Below are 13,265 nucleotides of genomic sequence, written 5' to 3' on the forward strand. Positions count from 1 at the left end.
GCAACATATTCCATAGCAATAAGATATGATACAGATTGTTCTGTTTCCTAGTCATTTAAGCTTCTCAACTGATGATAAGTTATGCTTCATAATTTTTTTTAAATGTTAAGTTTACATCTAGCTATTTTTCCCATCTAGCTTTTTGTTTTCTAATTTGTCTGATAATGTTACTTCTAGAAACAGTTATATGTACAATATTACTGGCTCACAGACAAAGCTTAAATCACTGCGGTATAGTTTAAAAGATTTGGAGGTCCTGCAGGATTTCCCTCCAGAGCTCTGATGAGATTATCTGAAACGGCCCTCAGTAGTCTCACTGCTATAATTTATATGCCGAAATGAAGTATGACTGAGTAACTGCTTAAAATGAGTATGAACAAGAGACAGTTTTACTTTTCTTAAATTATGTTGGATATAGTCTTAGCAGAAATTCACATACAAAATAATAGAAAAAAAATACATTAAAATATGAAAGAACGAGTAAGGATATTTTTTTTTGTAAAAATAAGCAGAAAAGACTTTTGTTTTTTAAATGGTACTTTGGCATACAAGAGGATTTTGAAGGTTTTTGAACCTGAGTAACACACTCACAGGTTTAGATAGTGTCAGATTTCTTTGAATTATTTATTTAAAATTATTTAACATTATATTATCATCTTCAGGCTGGTGGGAGGTGAGTACAAAAAATTTAATGTATTTTGTGTACAATTTTAATGCATTTGTATATAATGCTGTAGAACTTAGAATCACTTCCAACAAATTACAGGTAGCAAATATTTTCATAGCTTTTCCCTCACCTTTCTTCCTTCTTTGACGTGCCATACAAATGAAAAGAACACTACAAAATCAAATTTTGGGGTTTGGACACATACAAAATGAGTAATACTGGGTGCAAACTAGTTACCATATTTTGTAACCTTCCTCGAATGTGCACATTGTATAACCTGTTCTTTATGTTACTTAGTGTATAAAACATTCAGTTTACTACATTTTCATTTTTATTCACAGAACAATTAAAATTAGTTGAAAAGTTTAACTGTTTTTGTCTCAATGAAGCATTTAATGAGTTATTTAATATAAACTTAGCACAACACCATATAGAGTTCAGAGATAAACGTTTATGACTTACGCGAATGCAAAACATTTGCCTCTTAGTGTAAATTACTTTTTTTTTTTTTTTGCCTTACTTAGTGTAAATTACGTTCTGTTTAGAAAATGCCATGTAAAAAGTGTGAGCAGATGCTGTTCGGGGTTGCAAGGGTAACAACTGAAAGAGGTGTGTAGTTAAGTAGTTGGTGCTTGATTTTAGCAATTCTGTAATCTGTTGTGAGGTCAGTCCAGAATTCTAATACAAATCTGATGATTTGATTGCTTGTGTAGTCCACCTGCCATCTGATATAATACTCTCTCCTACTGGACTGCCACCCTGCCACTCCTATACTTGTATTAATCTTATAGTCCTGGTGCCAAATAACTAGTTATAAATAACTTCTGATTGAGGATTGTATTTTACGATATGCACAATACGATAGAATTACCTTCTGCAGCAGTCCTTCACTGCAACTAGAACATCTGTTGTTAACATCTATTGCTCTGTGCTTCAAGCCCAACATGTTAGAGACTTTGGCTGTGTAAAAGCTGCTCTAAGCTGGCAAAAAGAAATTGAGGCTTTCTGTGTAACGGATTTTAATTTAAAGGAAACGGCCCTGTTTCCAGCACTGTCTGTTCCCATGGCAGCCAGCCTAGCAGCCCGCACTGGAGTTCCTACCACTCTTGGAAATTTCCAAGGGAGTATACAGGAATGTTGGGGATGGCATTTTCCCGTTTTTACTTGCAGTTTTAAGGACTTAAATAGCTCATATCTGCTGGATTTTAACTTTGAAAGAAATAATGAGTTGATTGCATAAAGAACATTTTTGAAAAGTCAGTACATGATTTTTCTTCTTGCTGTCATTTGAAAGAACTGTGCACTGTCTAATGAACACCTCAGTGATTTGGTCTTTCATCTCTAATTGTTAAATGTCAACAATTATTTTAATACTTTCATAGTACCTCTGTAAAAAAGACAATTTAAATTTGATTAGAAATTAATAGGATACATAATTGTGTTAGATGTGGAGTTAGGGCTAGAATTACTGCACACAGTATGAGTTCTGGTATCTTTTCAAGACAAGAAGCAGTGGTGAAAGCTTGCCAGTCAGTGTAGATAGTGTTGTTTCTGCTGGACAACTATCAATTTATTTTTGGCCTCTACATTCCAGTGCTTGTGATTATATAGTACTACTTTGAGACACCTTTTCTATAGGATACAAATTAGAGATTTGTAACAGAGTGATGGCTGCAAATCATATGCAAACTTTGTTTGCTGATTAGTAATACACTTAATTTTCACTTACTCTGCTGCTCACACTGAGTAAGACCTGACTGGACTATTCTAAATTTCTTACCTTTCAAAGGATCTTTTACAGAATGGGATGTATACTTAAGTGCCTATTTATTTGGGCTTTCTTGCATTCAAACCAGCATAGCAAGGTGTTGAGGATCTGCTCGGTTTGCCTCTATAGGCCTTAGTGTTTGTGAACTTGAACAGTAGTCAGTGTTTGAAAATAGAGGCCATTAACTTGGTAAAATTTACTACTGTATGAAAATATGTTTCAAGATGAGACTTCTCCTTTTTGTACCATCCTCTCCATTCCCGTGGGTATTGAACTGGTGGTTCCCTGGTATGCTAACATGGGAAGAAAATGGTAAGAGTTGGGAGTGCCAGCCTCTGGCACTCATGGTTTTTCAGATGGTGAAAAACCTATAGCTCCCATGAAGTCAGAAGACTTCTGACTTTGTGAGTCAGATAACCTGGTCTCCTTACTCTGACGAAGGATTATGCATCATCTTTCTGTCATTAAGTAATAAATAAACTATGTAAGTTTGAATGATAATTGCAGTGCCCAGAGAAAACATACAGACATTTTGGAATCTCTTGGCTTGGTGCTAAAGTGTTAATCTTGAAATCATACACTGACTTGAAAATAAAACAAAATGCCCTCATTCCCCTGACAAAACAGGAGTTTGGCTGACCTCTCTGTGCATGGTTTTTATTCAGAAGCAGTTCGAAGACAATTCTGTAGCATGGCAGTGGTGTGAAAGGACGTTCCTGCCAGATAATGTAAAGTGCAAAATATTTGTTCTGTCTTTTAGCGACTATATTTGCTCAGTGGTGTTAACATAGCCCTTCTTTTGCACATGCATTTTAAAAATGAGGAATGGTATTACTGAGGTTTGCAGCATATTAACATATTTAAACCTTTGTCAATTCTGGGCCTTTATTTTGGAGATCTGTCTATGATTTTAGATGTTATGTAGGTAACTGATTTTAAAAGTGTGAAAGTGAGAAGCAAGCAATCAGGCAACAAGCTGAATGGGTGCAGCCAGATAAGAACAATTTGTTAAATACGATGTTTGAGTAAGAAGCACCCCAGGGGGACTTTGTTTTATAATACCTTGTGTCTTTTGAATTCTCCCTTCCCCAGATGTCACTGTTTTGTCTGTAAATGCTTATTAAAAAATAATAATAAATTGAACAAAAAATACAGTATAATAACTTTGTCTAATGCCTCAATATGTTTCACATTATTTGGAAGCTCTATTCTCCTGTCTCAACCATCATTATTAGATTTACCTTGTTATGTGCTACTGACTGTTAAAGAAATCTTTTGCTATATGGATTTCTACATCTCTATATAGTAAACAAGGTCTGTATTAGATTTAATTACGTTAAACTAACCTGCAATCTATTGTATAGAGAGTTTCTCACTGAAATACATCAGCAATTCTTTGCCAAAATTGCAAAGCTGAGCTCCATTCTCAATCTTTCATTCATCTTTGAATATAATTTCATCACATTTTCCTTATTAAAAACTTGTGATTTAGTTTACGTGACTGCCTTCTTCCATACCATTCTGGCTGTTACTTCAGCTGCTTTGTGGGTTCATATTTCCTTTCTAGCTTTTCACAAACTTCATTCTTAGTTCCCTTCCTTTATACCTATTACAGGCTCATCTCCATTATAACGATACTAGTCTGTCTAAAATGTGTGTCTGCTCAGTTGTAGGGCTCAGTCCGTCTAACTACAATGACAATATAAAGGTCATTACTGCCTGTACCATGACCATCTGCTTTGGCACTCAGACCTAAGTCAAATATCCTCTTTGACTGGACTTTTGTCTAGATGATTCAACTCTTGTAAAGATATTGCCATTTCTTCCTTAGAAACATCTCTGCTTCCTGATTTTTGTCTCCATGTGGCTAAAGTTATTTTAGTTCCTTACATCTTGTTGATGTATAAATACTAGCTTTTTTCCTGGTTTGCTTGCTTTGGAAAAGTAAATTTTTTTTCAGCTTTTCAATTTTTAAAAAAATACATTTTTTTCATTCACAGTGAATTTCTATTTAGAAACTTTTTGTTCTTTAGTAACACATTTAATTGTTCAATATTTAAACAACAACAACAATCTGACACCAAACTTCTTTCTTTCCTTCTTAATTTTTCAGTTGATCGCAAAAGCAAACATCTGGTTTTCATCCAACTTTGTTTCTGTTGAACCTGCTTGCTCTGATCAAGTCAAAATATTCAATGATTATCTTCTGATCCTATCTTTGAGTCATCTTTTCTTCAGTATTCTCCCTGCAGTGCTTCCCTATTAGTCATGCTACAGGCTGTCCTTTCTTGACTATGTAATACATATGTTCCTGATATTTATTCAGTGAGTGAGTAACATCAATTTTGATAGCTTTCAAAATCCACAGTTTTTATGACTGGTCGAGACACACATGGGACAACTTCAAAAACATATGTGATGTCCAGTGTAGGTTAACAGGTGATGGGTGTGCAAGTAGTATTATCAGAAACCATAAATATTTGTTACACATATTTCTGCCAAAAAATGCTAGAACTTAACATCTATGCACATACAGTTTATGTGCAGCTACTTACTTACAGCTTTTCTCATCCTTCTGCCATAGTACTCTACATAGTATCCTCTAAGACTACGTTGTTGAGGATATAGGTCACTTTTCACTCTTTCTGCAAAGCTTAAGCCAAATATCTGATCATAATTGAAGCCACAAACCATGGATACAATACATTCATAAATTATATAGCAGGATTTCCCATCATCTACATTTGGAGTAAATAAATGTTCATTAAAGAACTGGTTGAAACCAGGTGGAAAATAAGAGATAAGCTACCCATATTCTTAGCGTTATTTTTTGCTGAGTAGATTTACTTTGTCTCTCCTTTCCCCATTTCCTGTGTGAATGCTGCCAATCATAGCCATGGCCAAGCTACATTAATTTCAAGAACTGACAAATTCCATCAGCCACAAATACAAATAACATATCCACTGGGTATGTTTTTGCTGTGTTGATGCTTCTGTGGTGTAGAGCCGCGTGCAGTTGCATGTAAGAGGGAGTCGGACCCTTTCCATGTTCCTGACTCCCACCATGCAGAAAGCAGAAACAGGAAGCTGCAGGAACTGCAGCACACCTAACAAGTCACAACAGCCCACAACAGTGGGCTTACAGCGTTCTAAGTGTGTTCCTCCTTGACAGTGTACCAGTGCTGCCATGTGGTACCTTACTACAGCTTGCATGTTCCTAGTGCTGGTTCAAAACAGCACTTTTACACAGAGACTTTGGTACGCTGTGGGGTTTTTTGATTTTTTTTTTCTTCCAGGGAAATCTCAGCAGCTGAATGCACCTCAGGCAAACCTTTAAAAATGTTTCAAACGAATACAAGGAAGTATGTATTACAAGCATTGGAGTAGTTAATTAGCTTAATTGTATTGGCAGTCTGCAGTATGAGGCCTTTTCAACTTGCTAGTGAAAAATTAAAATGCAATAACTGCTAAATGCTGCGATGGTAGGATGTGTTTAGACTGTGCAATGCAATCACATGACCTAGTGGTAAGCATCTGTGTTAGTGCAGTAGAATGCCAAATAGAAATCTGATCCTGTTCATATGAAAGATGGAAAAGCATTAGTCTGAGAGTCATGTCAATATCTGGATCTGGGGCAGGCAGGTCTAGGAGTAATAAATAAAAACAAAATGCTGATAAATCTCCACTCCTTTCTTTGCAATTTAACAGTTAAACTAATTTCTTAGAAAAAAAAATACTTACAAGCTACGTAAAAAGCATTCCACATACCACAAATGCATTTTTTCTTAATAAATGTCTTTCCTATTATGTATTGGTAGGTGACTCACATCAATGATAGCATTCCCATGCTGGTTGTAGTTCTGCTTGCATTTGCTACTTGACTCACTGCATTGCGGGTAATGGAATTCTTCAAAGAAATACTAGTTGATTTACATGCTGTGTCCAATGAGGTGTATCAGCTCCACCCTGAACACAACTTATGGTAGAGGAGATAATTTTGCGTGAAGACCTTGAGCCTGCAATAAAGAAGCATGTGTTTCAAAATTACCTTGTAACTAACTAGGTAAAAGGTTTGATAGACGATCTGGGTTTGTAGTATGTTTAGTGTTCCAGAAAAGTTAAATCTAAGTATGGTTTAAATCTGGACTAAATACAGCTGCATAGCATAAATGTGATTCCTGCCCAGAGCAGGACATGCTTTTCAGCCCTTTTTTCACTGCTTCATAGTAGTGTAAGAGAAAGCATAGCCATGAGCAAAGAAAGAAGAAACTCAAGTTTTAGTCTACTCAAGACCACAAATATTGGGTCTGAAATACAGTAGTCTTGGCATGCTGGTTATAAATTGTCTCACGTCATTTGGGTAGGTAAAACTTATTTAAGGTTCTAAAGGGGTTGCCCATCTAGTCTTAAGACTAGCTCTCAGTTCCAAGCAGGAGAATCCAAACCAAGAGTGTACCAGAGTGTTTTGTTTTCCTGTAAATACTACAACTGCTAGTGGATTTCTCAGTGCTTAGTGATACCGCAATACATAAATGCTAGAGAAGTAACCCCGGGGATAGAAGTGTGACATTACAACATTACACTGCATGCTTAAAATGAATTTCCATTGAAATGTGCATTTCTTGCAGTTTTCTCTAATAATGTGCTAAGATGTACATTAATAATGTGCTAGTAATGTACATTATTTTTCTTAATTCACATATACTTGTATAAACTTTGTGGACTTTTAAAGTTGAGCATACAGTTGCATAGGAATGTGTTTGCACATGATTATACCCTGTTTTTTTGGGGTCAGATTGGACTCTTCTCAAAACAAAACAAAACAAAAAAAAACAACAAGCGGCTTTCTGCAGAAAGATGTGAAGAAAGATGCTGCCAAGCCCAACCTAAGAACCAGCCCTGGAAGGAGTGTGCCACCAGCACCATTTGAGTGCTTTAATTGGTTCAAGACTACAGGCAGCATAAGTTTGCTTCTCATAATAAAAGACACCATGTGAAGAGGTCACAATTTACATGGAGCCACATGAATTAAGGAAGACCAAAAATAAATCAATCAATCTATTATAAAATAATTCTGCAGTTAACTTCTTATAGCCATTTAATATTACTTGGAAAGTACAAAAAATTAAAGCAGGTATTTTTAAGTTTTCACAGGAATGCAGGAAATTTTGAATAACTTTCCATCACTTTACTTTCTACTGCTGTTGCTTTCATGTTCTCTCATTTCTGTCCTTTGCAATTCTTGTGTAACAATATTGTGAACTCTGAACACAACTGCCGTGGCACAGTCCTGAAATGTTTGTATTTAAATTCTCAATGTTTGTGTCACATAAGAAAATAATGCCCTTGTTTTCAGGATTTGCCTTGCTATTCCTGGTAGTAACGCTTAAGGCAGAGGAGTATCCTTCCTGTACTGCAGAACAGGAAATAAGCTGGTTCCTTTCAAATTCTGAAAACAATGAAGTTTGTCCTTAGCTTAATTTTTAGAAATTGCATTCATTTTGATGTTCTGGACAATGCATTAGTTTGTTTTGCTTCCTTGTGAAATACAATGGAAAAAGCATGTCATAATCATACATCCATAATAAATTATCAAGGCAGCATTTGAGAATGTAAATATTGCATATTCCGTGTATTTTTTCTTGACCAAGCATCTTGAACAAGAGATGAAATTTCACATTTGGGTAACAGTTATACATGAAGTCCTGTGTAAATCAGCACAACCACAAGGGGGAGTGAACAGTAGAATAAACAAACTTTTTTTTTCTGGGAAGATTTACAACAAAATGCTCTAGTTTTGGAAAGTGTGGGGCTTTTATGTCTAAGCAATATCATAGAATGGTTTGGGTTGGAAGGGACCTTAAAGGTCATCTAATTCCAACCCCCCCCTGCCACATGGGCAGGGACACCTCCCCCAGCCTAGGCTGTCCAAATCCCATCCAGCCTGGCCTTGGGCACTGCCAGGGATGGGGCACCCCCAGCTCCTCTGGGCAGCCTGGGCCAGGGCCTCAGCACCCTCATTTTAAAAAAATTTTTCTTTATATCTCATCTAAACCTACCCTCTTTAAGTTTAAAGCCATTCCCCCTTGTCCTATCCCTACACAGCCTGACACAGAGTCCCTCCCCAGCTTTCCTGCAGCCCCCTTTAGGCACTGGTAGGCCGCTGCGAGGTCTCCCCGGAGCCTTCCCTTCTCCAGGCTGAACAACCCCAACTCCCTCAGCCTGCCTTCACTTTGATCATTTTCGTGGCCCTCTTCTGGACCCGTTCTACTAACTCGTCATTTACCACAGCGGTGGCTTGCTTAAAGATACAGTGTTGTAAGGCATCACTCACTTCAATAGCCCTATAGAATGAGTGGTGTTAATTTAGGCCCTTGTTGAGTCCTCTTTTTTAGTGAATGCACAGAACTTGGAAATGGCTTTAGTTATACATGGGTATCATGGCAGATTCAAGTACGTAACAAAGAAACAAAATGTTTTAAATGTTTCAGTGGTTCACCTGCACAGAAATGCCTAATTCTTTGGGCCTGTCAGATGTGAGACCCTGTTCATCTCAAACTGTGTTTGTCTCTGAAGCAGGGATAATAAAGGCAGAATAAACAGTGCCCCAAGTAAGAGTTTGTGATATCCTGGAGAAGGCTACTGAGGTGCAATAGCTGGAAGGGCTCAGTTTGCACTCCTGTTATTTCTGTGTTCAGTTAGGAGTAGCTCTTCCTATTTGCATAGCTAAAAATAGGTATTGTCAGACTCAAAAAATGCACTGCATGTTATTAACTTCTGATGATGTTGCCAGTATAAATAGGAAAAGAAGAGGAAGAATATTTTTTAAAAAAGTAATCTCTCAGATTTACTGATCTTTGACTGAAAATTTTTGTCTTCTAGATGATGGTGTGGTTTTCACCCTAAATAGTTGAAATTATATAGCTCAAGGGGAGACACTTATTAATCGGCAAAGTCTCGGTCTGTTTCCCTTTCCTGTCTGTGGCGTGTACAATTCATAATTATTTACGCTAAGAGGCTTTAACCAGACTTGTTTTGAACAAGGTACAACGTGAAGTGGCACTTCATCTAAGCCTTAACCCTAGGATTTGTATTCTCTAAAAGCAAAACACAGTATGTTTCTAAGATTATGTCTATGACTAGATATGTTATTTTTAATTTTTTTATTTTATTTTTTTTAAACTGGGTAGCTTTCAGGACTTAATATTTTAAATGTTGAAATTCATGCTATCTACTGAACTAAAAGTCTGGATCAGTTTAGATCCATTTGTCTCATTCCAAACATTTAAAATCATTTCAACTGGTCAAGCTAAGTTTTGGGCCACTCCTGCCCTTCCCCATAGTTTTTGTGTGGTTGTTGGTCATACTTAGAGTAGCAACGACAACGTTTGTACATTTTATTAAATGTAACGAACATAAATTATCTCTGAAATTGTAACCTGTTTTTCCAAATTTGACGATATTGGTTTTATTTGGTCCTTTAATCATTATGATAACAACATGTCTCTGAATCAGGAAAACAACATTTTCTGATGTTTAGAGAGAAGATAAGGACTCCTCCTGATTGTATCACCCTTTTTTTTTTAAAATAAGTCAGCTAAAATCTAGCTTCAGCTCCTTGCATTTCAACAATATTGATTGATTTACATGTACAATAAGCCTTCATGTTTTAAAAATAAAATCCGTAAGGATCAAATAAATGTATACAGCTTTTCTTTTTTAAATCCCTGCAAACATCATCTCTATCTCAGCATAGTGCAGTCATGTAGGATTGGTTTAACACGTTTACAAAGGCTCTATAATCATTGCACGTTGCAGTTTATGGTATGAACTCTTTATACCTCACTATGTTTTCTGGAATCTATTATCTAATAATAGTGTTACAAAGAAAAAGATCTAATACTTAATACCTGTTATGAGACCTAAGTGGTAGGAGGAGTGGACGTACGTATGAAATAGACCCTTTATCAGATGTGACTAAAAAGCAGCAAAAGCCATTATAAATAGGGATTGGAAGCAATTGTTCCAAATTATGTTAATAGCAGTTGATCATTAATGATAGTTGTCTTAGAGGTTACTATCAGGTTACTGAATGTAGATAGCAAAAATATTTCTAAAGTTGAAATACTTGGCATCTTTTGAAAGTTGGTTTTACACTTTACGAGGTATGCTTACATACAAATGTTGTCTTTTTTTAGTACTTCAGCTGAGGCTACAACAAAGACGGACACGAGAACAGCTGGTGGACCAGGGCATCATGCCACGTAAGACTTGCTTTATTTCTAGTAATTTTATTACTATACTGTATTAATTATGAACTCAGTATATAAAATAACGGAGATTAGCACTTCCCTGAGAATCATTAAAAAATAGCTTTATCATTTGAAAGGACCAGTGGGATCTTTTTGGTAATCTACACGAGCGTTCAGTTAAAACAGCCATTGTGATGAAAATGCAAGGATTTGCAGAAATCTCATTTTATTTTCTCTTTTCAAATTGTGACTAATCTTACTGAAATAAATTGAATTTTATGAATGAGTAGACATCAATATCAAAGCCAGCAGTCTTTTAAGAGTAGGATGGCAAGGGTTCCAAAACAAAAACAAAGGACACACAGAAGTTATGACGCATGCCAAGAAACGTCTTCTGTGTTAAATCTTGTATGGCGGTAGCTGTGATGCTACAAGACATGAGGCAATGACTTCAGCTGGGTATCATACTCTGGACCATATGACCTAATGCAGAAGGTGCTATGCATCGGCCTTTTTTGCCTTCACCTTTCTTGCTGTCACTGAGTATGAATACATTTCCAGGAATACACGAAGAGGCTATTTGTTTGTGGGTTGGTTTGTTTTTTTTTCTTTAGAAGATCATTTTAGAACATTTTTTCCAGTTGCCAAAAGTTTCTGGTCTATTTTCCACATCTAAGTTGGTGTAAGAGTTTGGTATTCTTCTCTTCCAAAAGAAATTATGTACTGGTAGACATCCAATGAGTGCCTTTAGATGCCATCTTTGAAGAGTTAAGATGCTGCTGATCACCTCTAGGGTAAAGTGTCTTGCTAAGGCAGCAACATCACAAAGTTCATAAATACAGCTGGATTGCTGTCAGAGTTCTGTAATGCTGAGCTCCTGACTCTTTGACCTGGCTACCTGCCATCCTTGACAGTTGTGCAAGAACTTAGCAGTTATTCAGTAAACCATTTTTATCTCTCAGTTCCACCATTTGAATTTAACTGCAGTTTATAGTAGTTTGACAAGCAAATAATGTTTGTAAATTTGGATATTTGTTACATTTGGATGTCTGAACTCACAGCACTTGTATTTTGAAAGTAATTGGCAAGCTTCATGTAATTGCACTTTATTGTCGGAATCTATATTCTACCTTATTGCTTTCAGTCTGCTAGAGATAGTGGTTGTTTCAGCAGCACTACGATACCTAAAATCAATTTAGGAATCATAAGAGGGTCCTCCTGAATAAAGAAATCAGTAGCCTAGAAGTCAACTGCATTTAACCCTTCCCTTAGATATCTTTTGGTGTTTCCTCTACTTGGGATCCAGTGACTATGCCGATTGTTTTGTATGATGTCTTCTAACTTGTTTTGGAGAGCAGCCTGGCCTTAGAATGAGAGGTGCACAGAGAACATTGAGAATCCATAAGCGGACAGTGGAGGATGAGACCAGGCTCCAGATAACAGATCCAAGTGTAGAAAACATTCAGATGCGCAAGTGATTTTTCTTGTTAAAAATATATATAATTATAAATAGCTCATTGTGAACCGGTGAATTCTAGCTTGAAAGTACAGTATCTTAAAGCTAATCTCATGTTGAATGTTTCTGAGTACTCATAAGGCTTCAGATTGCTTTGCTAAAGCATCTTCACCTTCTCAGGTCTGTAGTGTTGATTATCTTCAGGAACTGAATAAGTTTCATTCAAAAGGTGGGAGCCCTCCTGTTGGTCTTGCTTCAGCTTCACCTGAAGAATTACCAGGCTTTGTTCTCCAGTTAAAAGTTCAAGTCATTGCTTTTTCAGTTTTTTTCCCCAAATAACAGCCTCTGTTGTACCCTACAATTAATGAAGACTCCATCAGAGTATATGCCCTTTTGGGACCTAGATCTGCGGTGAGACTTGAATCCCATGATATGGACTCTGATGGGTACTCCTGGCCTCCTGCTCACTTTTGTCCTTGATGGTAGCTCTTCTGGTTGCTTTTAATTCTGCTCCAAGAGAAGGAGAAATGTATATATTTATGAATCGTTCCCCATAATGTCTTCTGGACTCTATCCTAAGATGATGTTGGTGTTACACTGTAACCAGGAAATAAGCCTGCCATCTTTCTTCTCTAAGCCTCCTGTTTTTAGGGCAGACTCCATACTTCACACTCAGTGTCAGGATGGCTTTCTAAAACTTCGACTGGCAGATTCTTTTTGAGCTGTTAGTATCCACCACTAAGAAATGCAGGATCTGGGCTTTTTGCATGCAGCTGCTGTTAAAGCAGATAGTGAGCTGTAGGCAGACCACCTGCACAGAGCACAGTCTGCCAGAGCTGAGGAGCTTTAAGTTGCTATGGCAGGGCTGCTGCTGTCTGTGGCCACCTGCACTCCCAGCCATACCAGCACAGAACACGCAGAACGTGCCGAGGGTTGGTGCAGTGTGCCACTGACCAGTACCAATCACTGATTACAGAAAGGACACTGAAATCTTCCTCCTAGATGGAGAGGTTTATCGATTATTTACCTTTCACCACTTGCTGTAATGTGCTTACCCACTTGGAAAAAGATTATTTGCTGTAACTGATATTCCGCCCCTTGCAAAGGTTCTCCTTTCCCCCA

General features: G+C 37.0%; 1 protein-coding gene across 4 annotated transcripts in view; it reads left to right on the forward strand.

The window, feature by feature from the left end:
- The window catches only part of MRTFB (myocardin related transcription factor B), a 90,706-nt gene that overhangs the window by 45,570 nt on the left and 31,871 nt on the right, over positions 1-13,265 (forward strand). For all 4 annotated transcript variants that reach the window (XM_040575242.1, XM_040575239.1, XM_040575240.1 and 1 more), the window contains one exon: positions 10,634-10,699. In XM_040575242.1, coding sequence (XP_040431176.1) covers positions 10,634-10,699 — 66 coding nt within the window. The remainder of the gene's footprint in view (positions 1-10,633; positions 10,700-13,265) is intronic.

Source organism: Cygnus olor, chromosome 15 (genome assembly GCF_009769625.2).
Source record: "Cygnus olor isolate bCygOlo1 chromosome 15, bCygOlo1.pri.v2, whole genome shotgun sequence".
NCBI lineage: Eukaryota > Metazoa > Chordata > Aves > Anseriformes > Anatidae > Cygnus > Cygnus olor.